At 44.1% G+C, this 16,396-nt stretch overlaps 1 protein-coding gene across 4 annotated transcripts in view; it reads left to right on the top strand.

The window, feature by feature from the left end:
* The first annotated feature begins 2,530 nt into the window (after positions 1-2,530).
* cacnb2b (calcium channel, voltage-dependent, beta 2b) overlaps positions 2,531-16,396 on the top strand; it is a 37,159-nt gene continuing 23,293 nt past the window's right edge. For 2 of the 4 annotated variants that reach the window (XM_076744577.1, XM_076744580.1), the window contains exon 1: positions 13,267-13,774. In XM_076744577.1, coding sequence (XP_076600692.1) covers positions 13,757-13,774 — 18 coding nt within the window. In that variant the 5' untranslated portion in view covers positions 13,267-13,756. Of the gene's footprint in view, positions 3,320-13,266; positions 13,775-16,396 lie in introns of those variants that run through there. The other 2 variants (XM_076744576.1, XM_076744575.1) reach the window with 2 other exon arrangements.

Consider the following 16,396-nt stretch of genomic DNA (forward strand, 5'->3'; position numbering starts at 1 on the left):
CACCATGGTGGTTTATGTTTTTTCATGGCCATATAAGTCTTTGTTTTGTAACCTTGGCGTGTGTGTTTGTGTGTATCGATACAGAATGCCACAGTGGCACCACAGAGAGACGCTGGTGTATAATCGGTAGTCCTCCACCCGCACAAGTCTGACAGAATTATACCCCGTGGAGCACTTGGTCTTTGTCCGCCTGATGGATGAGCCAGGGCTGCGTGACAAACTGTTAAAGGGAATTGCCAAATCGGTGGCTGCTGTCTCTCAAATGGAAAAAAAAGGAAGGAAAAAATGAGAGAATCTGAAAAATAGGAGCAAACATCCTGCTGCATCTGTGGTGATAAACTGGGTGAATATCAAGCAGAAATGTATATCAGCTCAGGCATTATTAATGATATGCACGGCCAGTGACAGGACACCAGACAATCAGTGTAATTCACAGGGAGGGACCAGAGCTGGCCTGCTTTCATTTACTGGTGTGAAAACTAAAATTAACTTCCCTTAATTTCCCCATAGCCACGATCATCCTCCTCCTTAATGATTCATACTCTAATCTGCAAGAAAGCATTAGTGCAGCCTGAGTTATTGTGGCCATTTTACAGTATGTCTTGTTGGCAGACTGCAGAGCACTTTTTCTTATTCCCGTGAACAAACACTCCGGATGATCAAAGGAAAAAGCAACAGTCTGCATCTGTCCGTCTTTATCTGAGTCTGTGAGATCCACGTTCAGCTGTGAAGAGGCAGAGGCTTTCACTGCTTTCCCTTTTTTTTTCATCAAATGAACTTTTCATGCATGCTTAGAGAAGCGTTGCATTCATTCACCCAGTTAGAACTTCATATTCACTCACTCTTTTTTTTCATGAAATTTACTCCTTTAAGTTCCATTTTCTTAAATCATGTAAAACAATCTGCTGTTGGATTACTTCATCAATTTATTTCCAGTACTTTCAAGAGCAGCAACCTGCCTTTTTCTTTATCTCTGCAACACACAGCAGGGCCATGGCCAGGACTTTCATAATATGTGGCATGTGGCAGTTTTTGAGTAGCTACCAACCAAACCCTGTAACATTTTTAGCTGTGTGGCTCTTGGGATAGCAATAAATTATTTTAGTCTGGACCATCAGTGTGGTCTCAATTATTGGATCGAAATTTTGGAAAGAAATTTTGTGAGATTTGGTGGTCAGAACAGGATGAATCCTAACGAACTGACTTTTCCTCTACTGCCACCATGAGGCTGGTTTGACTTTACTGAAACACCTCAACAACTGTTGGATTGACGTGATATCCTGTTCAGACAAACATCGTCAGACTTGTTGATCCCTTAATCCAAGGTGCCCTGAGGATGCATCGTACCGATTTTGGGGATCCCCTGACTTTTAATCTAGCCTCAACAGCAAGTTGAAATTTTCACTTATCCTGTGAAATATGCCTTCATCTACAGGATGGATTGGTTCAAATTGTAGCACAAACATTCCCCAGATGATGAATCCCACCATCCATCATCAGGTGAGAAGTTTTAATGTCAAATACTTTGTTTTATAACAATAAACTTTGCTATATTTGGAAAAAGTACTTAAGCATTAATTACTAATTAACTACAGTGATGTGAACATTATTTGCTAATCATTAACATGTTAACATTGTCATTGTGAGCACGTTAGCATGCTGATATTAGCATTTTGGCATCACTGTGCATAGGTGCAGCCTCAAAGAGCCACGAGAGTGGCTGTTGACTCTTAGTCTTCTTTGCCGATAAAGATAAAATTTAATCATAAAGATATGACGAACACTCATCTGTACTTTTACAAAGAAGCTGATTTCTTTTGGAAAGAAGTTGGAATATTCTGACTGCACTGACAGATTTTCTTCACTTGTGTCAAAAGATTTTTGGACTAAATTATTGACAGAAATGGCTTGAAAAGACAGATTTATTTATTTATTTATCTTATTTTTGTTTTTTTTTGCAGCGTTGAGCCGAAGCAGAATTACCCCCAGTGTCTCCTCATCCTGCTCTCAAGGTAACACGAAAAACAAGAAAGAGCGCGACGGCACAGAGGAGAGATGACATGAAAGGAAGCAACAGTGGAGGGAGAGGGAGCAGACATTGGGGACAGAGATGAGGAGAATGAGATAGAGGGAGAAAAAAGAGCGGACAGATAGAGAGAGGAGGGGAGAGATGGGGGCTGCTGTTAAGGATGGGTGGAGGCTTTGTAAATCCGCGAGGCTGGAGGCGCATTTGAATTCAGGCTGTGTGTCTCCTGCGCTAGCCGAATGTTACCTGCTCTAGCATGGCAACAGAGAGAGGGGGAGAGTGGTGAGCTTCAGCTGCAGCCTCCACACACACACAAAAACACACACACGTGCATACACAGTCACAACAGGAGTGCAAGGAGTGACTCAGGTAAGCAGGAACGCTCCTGATGAGAGAGGACCCTTGAGAGAAGGAAGCCGCGTGGTGGAGGGAGAGGGAGAGATACTGGAGGAGGAGGAGCTATAGAGCTGGGGTTTTTCAGGAGGAAGAAAATAGGAATTGCACAGAACCTGAAAATCTCTGTATCTGGACTCCCAGGGTGGGCTCACAAGGGAGGGATAGACAGGGATACAGGCAAGACGGATGTGGAGTGATGCGAGAGCTCTGATTGGATACATCCGAACAGACTTGAGAGACACACACACACACACACACAGAGAGAAGAAAATGACATTTAGTTTTTGTAGCAAGACTATTCGGGGGGCTTAAGACGGGGGAGGCTGGAAGGGAGGTTTATTTCGAAAGGGTGAGTCGGGACAGAGAGCGAGGGGTGAGGTGGGTAGTGGGAGGGTAAATAAACACAGGATGGCAGATGAGCCACCTGTCCTGAGATGAGGTGAGCACACACACACACACACACATTAACACGAGAAGACATAGGAACCTCAAACACTCCTCAGCACATCAGCCTGGTCCCCGGGACAGCCGTCGGATTCAGGAGCGCAGGACTTTGAGGACGCCGTGAGACGTTTTTGGTGTCCGGATCACCTGGAGTCGGCTGAGGACATAACTCATGAGAGAGACCAGGCGCTGAACCCCCAGGTGACCCCCCCTCCTGCGAAAACCTGTGGACATAAGAGATTAAACTCCCTTTCTTTTTGCGGGATCCCCCAACTCAGCTGAACAGCTGGCGATCAGGTGGATCACCTGTGCGATGAGGATCCTGTGTCTGAGCCTGGCCTGAGACGACCCACCCCGGAGGCTCGATCGGCCTGTCCCCTCCTCTTCCCCCAACTGGATGTCTTGATGTATTGCTGTGGGCTGGGACACTGGCGGAGAGTGCAGTCCACCTATGTAAGTGACCATCGCAGCATCACTTGCAGCACCCATCCCCATGTTGTTGATCCCATAGCAACAGTGGTCTTGTCTCGATACACGTGCCCTGGCAGATTTTTGCATGTATTGTGTGTGCAGTCACTTTTACAAATAATGCTGATGATGCATTCGCATTCATAGCTACTGGCAGTGAGTGTGACTCTTCCAACCTGTTATTTTCTGCTAAGGGGTTCACCACTCAGTGACGCTCTGTGTGAGTTTTCAGCCGGGCTGCAGTTTATCAGGGCAGACGGTGGCATTGTCAAAGAGCTCGCAGTATTGATCCCACTACAGGACCATGAGAACATTACCTTAAAGCCAATAAACCGGAATTCTGATGGTTTCACCACCTGGTTTGTTTTCCACTGTTGTGAGGCAACAGTTTGATTTCACCAAGTGAGTGAACAGTCCATGCAAAATGTTTATTTTTGCACACCAGCGATAAGGTGGTTTTTAAATACATGACAGCTGCTTGGAAGAGCTGTTCTCCTCACATCATCTGTCCTGTCTGAGCTGTCTGAAGGAGGAGATGAGCGGGGGAGGACAGACAGGTGCAGTTATCTCATTACAGGCCAGGTTTTACTGTCCTCTCAATGACAGAGAGGAGCAGGGAGGACAGTCTCACTCCTCTCCTCCACCTGTTCCTCTTTATTTCTTCTTCTCTTCCCTCTGGCTCTCTCTTCCTGTCTTTCCTCTCCTCTCTGTGAGTCTTTCTCCCAGTCTGTCTGCTGGTTCATCACTACAGTCATTGTTGTTTTTTCCCTTCATGTGTCTGCCCCAACCTCTGTTAAGTCCTGTTGCAGCTGAGGCAATAGAGCCTCAGAGCTGTGCATTGTGTGATGGCGCTGACTGCAGAGGACCCTATCGTAACCACATTCCTACATGAAATAGGCTTACTGTCAGCCCTCAACACTCAATAGGCTGTCAGCGCAGAGCTTCACAGATTACCACAATCTGTGCTGCTGCATGCAATGTGTGCCCACCTCAGCAACAAGCTGGGAAAGAAACTTACTGGATCGAAAAGCCACACACGGCTAAAAGCAGTATCAAGAAGTGGGACCTGGTGCCCGCATTCAGCGTAGTGTCAATGATTGCATGTGCTTACAACAGCTTAGTGAAATTAAAAACCCTGAGCTGAGAAAATGCATGTAAATATACGGAAAATCTGCAACATGTGTTGCTTTGATGCACTCGGGCTTGAAAAGCTTATGATACATGGTTAACGCCTTTCTGCCTCATGTGGTGCAAGTGCATTACTCATCCTTTATTTTCAGTCCGTTTGCTACAGCACATTATGTGTTGTGTTTCCGACAACACAGTCATGAAGGAGATTTAAACGAGATGATTAATTGACTTTATTGTCCACGTCAGTGGAAATTTGTCTTGGGCTTCTCCCGAGTACAGCAGAGGTACATACACTAGGCATAGCACAACACACCATTAAACTAGAATTGCCACCTCATGGCTGTTTGTCTCCGCCAACCAGTCAAGCTGCTGTTTACAACCATGTCTGTCCAGGCTCATTTAATGTATGTCGTGAAAAGTTTGAAGGATTGAGGTATTAAGTTTAAGCCTCATCTCATGGTGCAAAAACAATCACCTGAAGCTCAATATCAGCAGAATCAATGTGGTGAATTACAACGTTTCAAAAATGGATGTTGCTGCAAAGAAGCTACAAATTTTAGCTTTAAATGTAACCGTGGATGCTTCACACACATCTAAACAATCACCACAGTTTCAAGGTGGACACCCAAGATTAGTGTCACCAACTCAGTATCTGACCGAATGTGAAATATGGTCACACTCTCCCCTTCTGTTCCTGAGTTATGGTGCCGAATAATGGCCAGAAAAGTGTTTTTTACAGCATATTATGTCTCAGTGAAGATGACCTTTGACCTTTTGGATATAAAATGTCATCACTTTTTATCCGATGAGACATTTGTGTGAAATTTTGTCATAATTAGCGTTGATGAATCCTTCAGTTATGGCCAAAAACGTTGGCACCATTGACATTTGACCACAAAAATCTAATCTGTTCATCCTTGAGTCCAAGTGAATGTTTGTGCCAAATTCCCTCAAGGCATTCCTGAGAAGGTAAAGATGGACGGATAGCCAGCTCAAAAACATCATGCCCCTGGCCACAGCTGGCACCACCGTGGAGGCATAAAGAAATATATAGATACATAAAAAAAATTACAATATACAGAGGTGCAAATGGTCAAATAAATCAAAAGGTTACATAGATTATACCAGAGAGCAGTCTAATAAGATAACACATGTTCCCTGATGCAGTCATTCTGTGTTCAACGTCTGTATGGCACAGGGAATAACAGACGTCTTGAATGTGCTCTGGCTGGTCCTTGAGACCCCCAACTGATCAATAATGTGACTCTTGATTTAGAGGATCAGAAACCAAAACGACTGGGAGACATTTCTGATTTGGTGCCTGATTTTTCAGATTTCATCAAAATGTTTTTCAGAAGTTACATCAATTTTGTTCAAATTCTTATTTTCCAGCACAGCTTTTACCGCTTGTAATTTCAGATCCATATTTTTTAGCGGTGTTCCTCCAGGTGTGGCCTTTGCTGGCAAAGAACAGAGCTGGATTACCTTAAGTGCTTGCCTGGCTCTAGAAGGAGCTTAAGACATCTTACTGTTCTCTGCTTAGCTGCTGCTGTTTTCATAACGCTGAGTGTGAGGACGGCTCGGCCAACAGGTGAAGGGCGGGACGACGCCGTCCACGTTGTCTAAATCTGTTAAAACCTTAGAAACAAAGCAAAGATGCTTCAGAGGAAGAAACTTCAGTTTCTTAGATCTTCAAGTGTCGCATGTGGTTGTTGATTGTCACTGTTTCTGTTTGGCGTCCGTCTCATTTTAACGAAGAGAAGCCAGATGAGACAGTGAAACCTGCAAGTGCTTTTGCCAAAAGACGTCAGCAAATGTTGCATGAAGATGTGCTGCAGCAAGGAGGGAAATGCACCTTTCATTTTTTGGGTGTTTTGCTTTTGATTGATTGTGTTTGTAGTCAAGAGGCAGATAGGAAATGCGGGGAGAGAGAGGGGAAGGGGAACAATGGCATGTGACAAATGCCCCCACCTTTTATTATGTGTATGTTCCTGTACACAGTTCCTGACCTGGATTCACCTGCTGTACACCTGAACAGGTTTAAAAAGTTTGTCAACAATCGGACATCACTTTAGGTGACTGTTGGGAGAGGCGTAGAGGTAGTGACAGCGAGTTTCTGTTTTTACCCGAAGAATAGTTTTAAAATCTGACGACTGAAATGTGTATTCAACTGTTTGCATCAGATGCATCAAGTCTTAACTGTGGAGAGGAGAGGACGTGTGGAAAAGGTTCGCCTTCTCATAGAGTTTTGATTAACCTGCAGAAAATACAATTAGCTCTGCTCACACCATTACGTCCAGTGTTTTTTGGACCTTTCTGGCTGTGGTAGCACATTTCAGCCTCCAGTTTTATTTCATGTGCAGGATGCAACGTGTTCCCTTGAATTTTTTATGCTGCAGAGGTAGTTGTGATTCCTTTCCTCCTGTAGCCTTCTTCTGTCGGGGTGAGTCTACAAGGACCACAGATCCATACGGTGCTGAGGTGGACATTGATTATAACGCTGAATCAAAATCCTGTGGATTTGGTAAACACGCTGCAAGCTCAGTATTGACTTGTTTCCACACTCAACACTCACACGCCGCTATTTCCTGCCTCACCGGAGGCGATGGAATTGTAGATCACAGACGAGTATCTGTGTAGAACCAAAAAAGCTCTTCAGGGCTGCTCTGCCTCAGCTATTTATTTATTTATTTATTCTTAAAATTGCAGTGCATTAGAAGTAAAGGGGTGGGGGGGTTGCATGGGGGGGGGGGTTACATTAATTTCTTATAAAGTTGAAAAAAGATAAGCTGTTGCAATTCTTGAATTAAATGTCTGAATAGAAGATGCATTTAGGTTGTGATATATTTTCTATAATCAATCAGAGTAATCAATCAAAGTAATTAGAGTCTGTTAGTTTGAATCCATTTTTACATTTAAAGGAACAGTCGATGTCTTTCACACTTGTCTGTGTGTTAAAGGTCTTCATAAGTACGTGTTCGTTAGTGTATGATAGCCTGAAAATAAGAAATGTTGGGTTTTCATTACCTGAGAATGAATTCTATGTATTTACAGACAAACCAAACATTGTCACCAAGAGGGCTTTTTCCTTTTTTTGTGCAGCCACCGTCGGTTGTCTTACATGCTTGGAAGGGAGGTTGAGGTGAGGGTCACCACTAGATGCCACTAAATCCTAAACACTGGTCCTTAAAGTGTGGATCTGGAGCAAAGAGGCCATTAGCCTAGCTTAGCATAAAGACTGGAAGCAGGGGGAAACAGTTAGCCTGGCTCTCTCTGAAGTTCAGAAAATCGCCGACCAACCCCTCAAAATTGACTAGTTTACACTTTTTTGTTTGATTGATCGACTGTAAAAACAAATTAACGATCCATCTATTCAATCAACAGACAACCAGCAACAAGACTCTGCGAACTCACTGCACTTTGCTGTGTTAGGCTGCAACGTGTAAATCCCTTTAAACCCAAAACATGTTGTTTTCAGATTTCTGCTTGTTTATGGATGTGTAGCCTACACTTTTTGACCTCTGGGGAGACAAGCCAGCTGTTTGTCTCTGCTTGCATTTATGCTAAATTAAGCTAATCACCTCTTGGCCCCCGAGCTTAGCTTTAAGAGCAGATGTGAAACAGCATTGATCTTGTCATCTCACTCTCATAAGGAAAGTTAGTAGTCGAACTTCCCAAAATGTTGAACTGCTCCTTTAAAAACACATGTATTGCATAATTCGCAGTTCCTGCGAGTGCAGTATATCCAGGACATTATCAAGGGGCTCATGAAAACACTGAGTTTGGGATTTGGGATTGGCAGAGAGAGACACTCATGTATAATACCATCAATCTCTTATTCTGTCAATCCATCTCGTCCTCTCTGACCAATCACTGCCGTGGAGCTCAGCAGCGCGATTACAATCAAACACATACACGCGAGATGACATGAACAGAAGGAGTACGCAGAATTACAAATGTGCATGTTGTCTCTGTCTCTTAACTGTCTTTGTGGGAAATTAAAGGGCAAGTTATGAAGAAATATTCACAACAACCAATTCAATGTAACATGTTTTTTGTTTTATTTAATCTCATGTAAGGGATCAGTAACCTGCCCGACAGTCTGTGTCGGCCTGGTGTGCCCTCGACTGACTGGCCCTCTCCAGTCGTCTGTCCTGCCTCCTCCACCTCCTCCACCCTCACTCAGCCATCCTTACTTCCTCAGCAACCTTCCATCTCTTCAGCTCTGCTCCCCTTCCTCTCTCTCCTCCTATCACCATGTTCCTCTCCTCCTTCCTTTTCACTTCTCTCCCTCCATCCATCTCCTCTCAATCTCTCATCTCCCAGATGTTAGGAGGGCAGGATTGGCCGTTTGCTGGCCCCAGCCTCCGGCATCACGGAGGAGGGGCATCAGCCAGATGTTGGGTTGCATATTCATACTGTACAAGCTTTTTGAATCTGAAGAGCGCAGACAGCCACTGACAAGGAGGAGGAAGAGGAGGATTCAGGTGAAGGACTGAAGGAACTTTCCTGCATGTTCTATTTCTGCCTCCGACAGGCACTTTTGGAGTTATCCTGTCTTTGTTTCTTCCTCCCACTCCTCCTCCTCCTTCTTGAGTCAGTTTTGGATCATGTTTAGTCGGGTGTGATTGGAGGGCGACGCTCCAGGCAGATGTAAATCTGGTGAGGGTTGTTGGCACAGGGGGAAACAGTGGAGGACGTCAAATGAAAAGCCCGTCTCCATCTCCGAGCAGGCTGCTGCTGCTGCTGAAGGTGGACTGGGATCTGAGTGTGTGTGTGTGTGTGAGGACACTGAGTGTTTCGGGAGTCGGGCCCGTGGCCTCGCCGCCCTCAAGCCATGTCAAAAGTGCCCAAGAATAAAAATGTCTCCTGGGTGAGTACTGCTTCTGTGGCTGCTTGATGGGGGGAGGATTGGAGAGGGGGTGGTGGCGGAGGGGGGCTGTTAGTGGATTATAAGAGTTCACTTTGAGTGCTTTTTCATTTCTGTCAGCTTTATCTGCTTGGGAATTTGTTATCTTTGGCTGTAATTTCTTAAAAGGAATGTTTCATATATATTTTTAGGAATTTCAGCATACAGCAGTTTGATGTCCAAAGCACAGTTGTTCTGTTTTGGACCAAAGAAGGAGCATGTTTTATGGTCTTAATTTAGGACTCCAGACAGGGAACAGAATAGATAAAACCATTGTCTTTGCTCTTTTGCACATCTGCCTCGATGTGTCCAACAGCTGTGAGGTCAAAACTATCCTAAAGCCCACTGCGCTGCTCTCCGGCCTGCTTTACACCATCCTGCTCAGCCAGCTGAGAAATAACAGAGCATTAACAAAAAAGAAAAGGTGATGATTAGGCTCAAATCAATGAGTGCGAAGTGGGAAGGGCTAACGTGTGCTGACTTTGCTCGACCGCAGTTTAATGAAAATACGTTTTGGTTGCGAGCAATAATGAGTTCTGGAGTCTTTTTTTAGGACGGGGCAGATGTGTGGTTTCTAGCTGTGTGGACACAGTGGAGGGCAGAGAGGAAGGCCGAGGTCTGGAGCTTTGCCTGGAATTGTGCGTGCCATCCATCTCTGCCCCGGCAGCCCTGCCCTGCACTAGTGGCCCCAGCATGACAACACACACAGACACACATGCACACACACGCACACACATTCCGGTTGTAAGAAGCTTAGGGACAGATGTTTGTTTATGTACATGTGTACATGAACATGTGTGCTGTGTATGCATGGGGGAAGTGAGATGACTGACGGGTTGTGTGATAGAGGCTCTGTGAATGATGCAGGAGCAACTGAACTGCATGTTTCCTCATCAGGAGATTAAAATGTATTTTACATCTTTCTAACCAAAAATGTGCTTGAAACTGAGTCAGGTTGTTGGACAAGTGTAATGAAAATTATCCAAATGGCCTGATCTATCTTTGTCCACAATTTGATTTGCACTTTTTCTTTATCATAATTCAAAATTCAGTGTCAGACGTGACATACAGTTCATCTGTATAACCATGCGTACATAGAATTTGGATAGTCGTAGTTTAGTATTTAAGGCAGACTTGTAGGCAAATGTGAAAACGTGTGTTTTTGAGTTTACTTTAGAGAGAGTCGACTGAGTTAACCTGTCAAATATGAGTAGGAAGACGAGTCCAGAGAAGAGGGGCTTGGTAAGAGAAGGCCCATCCACCCACTGATGTTTTACTTATTTTTGGAATAGTCAGGAGACGGACTTTTACAGACTGTAGAGCCCGAGCAGGTATGTGAGGAGTGACTAGAGGTGATAAGTAGGATGGTGCAAGCCCCTGCAATATTTTACGAGCTAAAAGTAGAATCTCGAAGTCAGAAGTAAGAGCAGGGCTAGCATGATAAATTTTTCTACTTAATATTCTAGCAGCAGTATTTTGTACAAGTTGTAGTTTGCTAATGGCTGATTTAGGTAAGCCAGAGAGATAAATGCATTAACAAGTGTGTCAGCATCAGTCATGAAAAGAATGAGGTGAATGTGGGCAATGTTTCCTAAGCAGACGTGCAGTCTTTGTAATATTGTTGATTTGTTCTTCAAGGGAGAGATTAGGATCAAATGGGACAGTGAGATTTCTAATACAAGGGCTTTGTGACACTGTTGAACCAGCTATGTTCACACCATGTTCATTCTGAGGTCGTTTAAAGCAGAAAAGTAAAGTGTTTCTGCTGCTCATGCTGCTTTGCTCCAGGTCAGGATGTCATAATCTCAGTTAAGATGTTACCTAATTACCAGCGACAAAGACGACTGTATTCAAACATTGTTGACATCACTTAAATCACTGCTATGTAGACTCAAACAAGATGTTTGTGACAAACTCGTGTAGTTGAATCCAAAGCCTGATATCTGACACAGAAAACATTTTCAGTTTGGTCTCAGTATGATATGAAATACTCCTTATTGATTTGTCCTCCATCTTTAATTGAAGAGCAAGCAGTGGCCTTCAGTCGTTGGTCAAATTTCAACAAATGTGAACTTTCAGCGCTGCCTCTGCTAAGTGCACATTAGTGCCGGACTGCTGCAAATCACCACATGAACAGTAATGAAGGAGACGTGCACAAAAGCTGGTTTTCCTTGAGACCGTGAATATGGCATCCTTGTATGTGGCAGTTTCCACTTTTGGGTGCTGAAGGCATTTACTGTGAACTTACTGTAACTGCGTGTCTTTTGTGTCTGCAATGAAAAAAAGATTTTTTTTAATGTAATTTTTTTTTTTTTTTTTTTTTTTTTTTTACAGTTTTCAAAGATTGAAAGAGTTTGAACTTTTAGGATCAGATATAAATTCTCACATCCTTGGAGGGTGCATACCGCTAATGTACAGAGTGTATAGATGCTCAGTGGGTGTGAAGCATATCTCAGCTTCTTCGTGTTTTCCATGGGTAGCTCGTTTCAGCAGCACAGGAACGATCTGGCCGCCTTATATAACAACTTCACAGATGTGCTTAGTGGGAGTCAAAGTAAGCAGGGACTCTGTTGGAGCATTTTGTTGGCAATTGTGGAGAGCTGGCTCCTTCTGGAGGATATTTGAGGTGTCATGGAGCAGATTTAGCAAAGCTCCAAGTCTGGTTCAGTCCCAGGTCATGGGCTAAATGTTGGGACCTTCCATTTATTTCTTTCTGTCTCTGTCACAGCTGGTCTGATCACAGTGCTCTGACCTTTAATGGTGACACTCCAACAGTGGAGATATTGATAAGGACACTATGTGTGCACCTGCAGCCTGTGTTTGTGTGTGCAGCTGTGTGTATCCTTGGTCCAGATGTGTGTCTGACCCAGAGGTCAGTGTCACAGCTTCTTGCTCCACACTGTCACTGCCTGGCCCAGCTGACGCCAGTCCTGCATGATTCGTTTCCATTTTCAGTTATGTAACACTCTCATCTGTGTCCCTCGCCTCCCAAAGCTCTCCCTGGAGATTTTGGTACCTCACTGTATCGCCCATCTGCTGACGTCCCCTGCCTGGCTGCCTGGGTTACAGGCCACAGTGACAAATGGACCATGCAGAGATACTTACCTTTAGGCTAAACACTGGCCTGGAGGTAGAGGAAGTATTAAGATTAGTGCAGTGTAGAAATGCATGCAAGTAAAGATCATTCAAAGATTGACTGAGGTAAAATTCCTCTTATCTCCATCATATTGGGTGGAGGCAGAAGAGCACAGGCCTGAAAGTGCAAAGGGAACCTGTCAACATGTGACCCCTCATCACAGGTGATGGCCTCAGTGCAGACATGAACTGAGAGCAGTTCAACTCAAGAGTAATTATTCCTCCTCAAGTTGTTTTATTTGATGGATTTGTAGAGGGCATTGAGACGCTTCAGTTTTACCTCAGCAGCTCCTGGAGGTGCACTGACCCTCAGGTTGGGAAACAGTGCTTTAAAGGAATTTTAGGCTATTTCTAACGTTAACACGTAGATGAAAGCATAAGCTGTGCCCCTCTGAAGGCAGCTCCACACAGTGTGAGGGTAACTTTAAGATAGAAGAGTCCAACCATAGAGATGTGCGGAGGGCAGTCCCTGCATGTGCCTGATACTTTGCAAATAGTTTTAAGTAGTGGCACAATGACCCTGAACTAATTATGGTGAAAGATGACCATGACTCGCTCTCGGGAAAGCGAGTAGTAGATCTGGATGTAGTTGCAGGACTGTGTTGTAAATCGGCCACACAAAGGAATTATGGCGTGCGAGCTTTTTAATTTCATCTTTCTATTTTGGAGCCAGGCCATTATAATACTCCCATTTGTGCAGCCAAACCCCAGGAAGTTGTTTGGATGTACACACACGCACACACTCACACACACACTCACTAATCAGGCATCACGCGCAGCGGACGGAGCCAACTGTGGTCAACCACATAAATGAAGCGCTCCTCACTTTGCGTTGTTTAGCGTGGACAGTGCAGTCGGGTCGGACACCTTCTCGTTTGTTCGGTGGTTGAGGTCAGACTGAGCGGTGTGCGGCTCAACAGATGCCGCACCGAGGAATAAGCCTTTAATTCCCCCAGGACTCGGGAAGGGGTAACTATACTCAACTCACAACACAGACTTAAGTGAAACCCCTCACGCCACTCACTCGTGTCTCCGGCGGTGTCCTGCGCGTCGCGGTGTCTTGGGAAATATTTACGCACAAAAGCGGCGCTTTGCTGCCTTGAACGTCGGATTTACCCACCTGTTTTAGAGGTAAACTCAGTCTCATGGAATATCTGCCCACGTCTCATTTACCGGAGCCAGGTGAGCGATAACTTGATCTGGTCGTTGCAAGCGCGGAATACCACCGGTGGACCGCTTGAACAACCATGCCACCCAAGAAAAAGGTAAAATATGCAATATATTTTTGTTTGCGTGTGTGTGTGTGTGTGTGTGTGTGTGTGTGTGTGTGTGTGTGTGTGTGTGTTCCAGTGCGTGCGTGCGTGCGTGCGCGCGCTGAGCAGGAAGGGTAGGAGAATGCACCATCTGTTGCACCGGGCGCGTTAATCCTTGTGCGAGGCCTTTCCACATCATTGCACTCAGTAAAACAGTCACAATGCGCAGGGAGATAGAGATGCATATCCACATGCATGTACCCTGTCATATGTTCAGGCTTCAGAGAGAGTTGCATAACCGATGGCCTGGGAAGATCAGGTGGATTAAAGCTCTTTTCTTGCCCTTTCTTTTACTTGTGGTTCTTGGACCTGCTGTGAACTCTGTGTGACATTGTATGCAGGCTCCTGAAACTGCGTTCAGCCCTATTTTCACTCCACATGTGAAAGATTTATATTTGTACAACAGCAGCAGGTGTAGTAAAGTCTCCATCCTCGAGCCATTAATGCACATACAGGGACACCCGAGTACAAAAATTCAATTCATGATTTTATTAGTCTTTTAGTAACCTACATCATTCTCATCATTGTCCTGAAAAAAGTACTTTACTTACGATTGAAATATTAGTGTTAAAGTCACACGTGCAGACTTGGTGAGACTGAGAGAAGACACCTACCCCTTTGTCCTTCTCATGCATTACCACTATGCTCAAGTCACAGAGCTAAGCATCCAGCCATCAGTCTTTGAAAAACCCAGGGGGCTGTTTAACAACACTTAGTGCTGCGCTGGAGGTATTTCCAGAATCCTTAAAGCCTCTTCCGACCATCTGGATAGAAAAATATTCTGTCTGCTGCACAATAAAAAAGATTAGCATAAGACTGCAATTCTTTTTTTCTCATCCAAAAAAAGATAGAAAAAAAAGTTACATGAACCAAAATCAAACAGCTTTGTAATCAGTTATGTTTGTCTATTTTGATGTTAATTGAGGTTATTTTAGTTTTCATACAAAATAATGGGCTAACATTTTTGTTGCATTGCCTCATTCAAAACAAGCAGGGACTTTCCAGCCATGCAACTCATCTATTTTGGTTCACTCTCACTGTGCTCATTTTTGGCTGCAGAAAGCAGCAGCTTTCAGTAAAAAGGCTCTGAAAACCCGCAATATGCTACCTGCCCAGCACCAAACAGAAAAGTTAGCGGCTGGTTGGTGAACACAGTGGAGCCCAAAAACAGAGTTAAAATGAGTTATTATTGGACTTCCATTCATCAAGTGGCCAGAAACATAACTCCATATCTGCTGGATGTGTAAATAAGCAAATGTTTACTATCTTGCTTGCCATAGTAACTTGATCCGTGGTAGTATGTCGGTGTTGGGTTTATGGCTTGTTTGTGCTGCCCTGGAGTGCCCAAAAAATCAGCACATTTAGATTTAAGGACTCTTTGAATAGTTTCAGAATAGCAGTAAATGTTACACAACCTTGTTGGTTTTTCTGGGTATGTATTCTTCAGAAAAACAGATCTTTGGCATGAGTGTAATGAGACACATAAACTGGAGCTTGAGGAAACCTCTTAGCCTCCGGATGGCCTACTGTCTTGGCATTACAGTGTGCTGGTTAGTGCTGTCCCACTGCTTGTTACTTAGAATAGGAAAAGCCTCTTAGTGGCTGTTACAGGGGCATTACATCCAGATACCTGCTCTCCTTCCAGGCAGGAAGTGGAGCAATAAGGCGGCAGAGCTGTCTGGAACCTTCCACAGGAATATTCTGCAGACCTGGATTAGGATGGTTTCCAAGTTGTTTTCATTTTTCCTGACTATACATCCATCTTTTTTGTGCTTAACCTGACAAAAATGCTCTCAATATCTTTCATCCTGCAGATGAGTGACGCAGATGACAGTTGCAGTGATACTGGTGGTTCAGTAAATGCCTCAGTGCAATAAGTGACAAATTATCATAACAGTAATGATTGTCAGTTTTTTTTTTTTTTTTCTATAATCCCCACACATGCACACCCCTCCTTACACCAACAGTAATCATGTTGCATCATAATGCAGTGCAATGCAGAGGAGCAGAGAGACTTCCCATCTATGTCCTACAGATGAAATGTATCCGTGACAGGAGCCGAGCGAGCCACAAATTAAGTTGTATAGATAATATTAATGCAGCTATTGTATCTCTATCTGATGACTGTCAGGGAGCTCGAGCACATGCAGTCCAAGCAGAAGCGTTGGCTGTCTGTGAGGAGTTTGCATTTGTGTCTCTCTCTCTAAATCCTGGATTGACGCATGCTATCTTAATCTCCTTACTCAGAGACAATCATGACCCAGAGAGAGAGAGAGAGAGAGAGAGAGAGGGAGAGAGAGAGAGAGAGAGAGAGAGAGAGAGAGAGAGAGAGAGGAGCTCAAATACACATTGGTTTTTCCCTTGTAATGATTTTTTTTTTTTTTTTTTTTTCCAATTTAGTCTTTGGTGCCATGATTTTCTTCAAGGCAAATCATTTTTTCCTTTTTGATGTTCCTTCAAATGTGCAGATTCTCTCAGTAGTAGAAGTTAAATGCTATGAGCGGGTAGTTATTAACTGCAAAATGATATGAACATTGCATGTGATGTTAAAATATTCTCTTGCATTATTACTTT

This window comes from Chaetodon auriga, chromosome 12 (genome assembly GCF_051107435.1).
Source record: "Chaetodon auriga isolate fChaAug3 chromosome 12, fChaAug3.hap1, whole genome shotgun sequence".
In the NCBI taxonomy this organism is placed as follows: Eukaryota; Metazoa; Chordata; class Actinopteri; order Chaetodontiformes; family Chaetodontidae; genus Chaetodon; species Chaetodon auriga.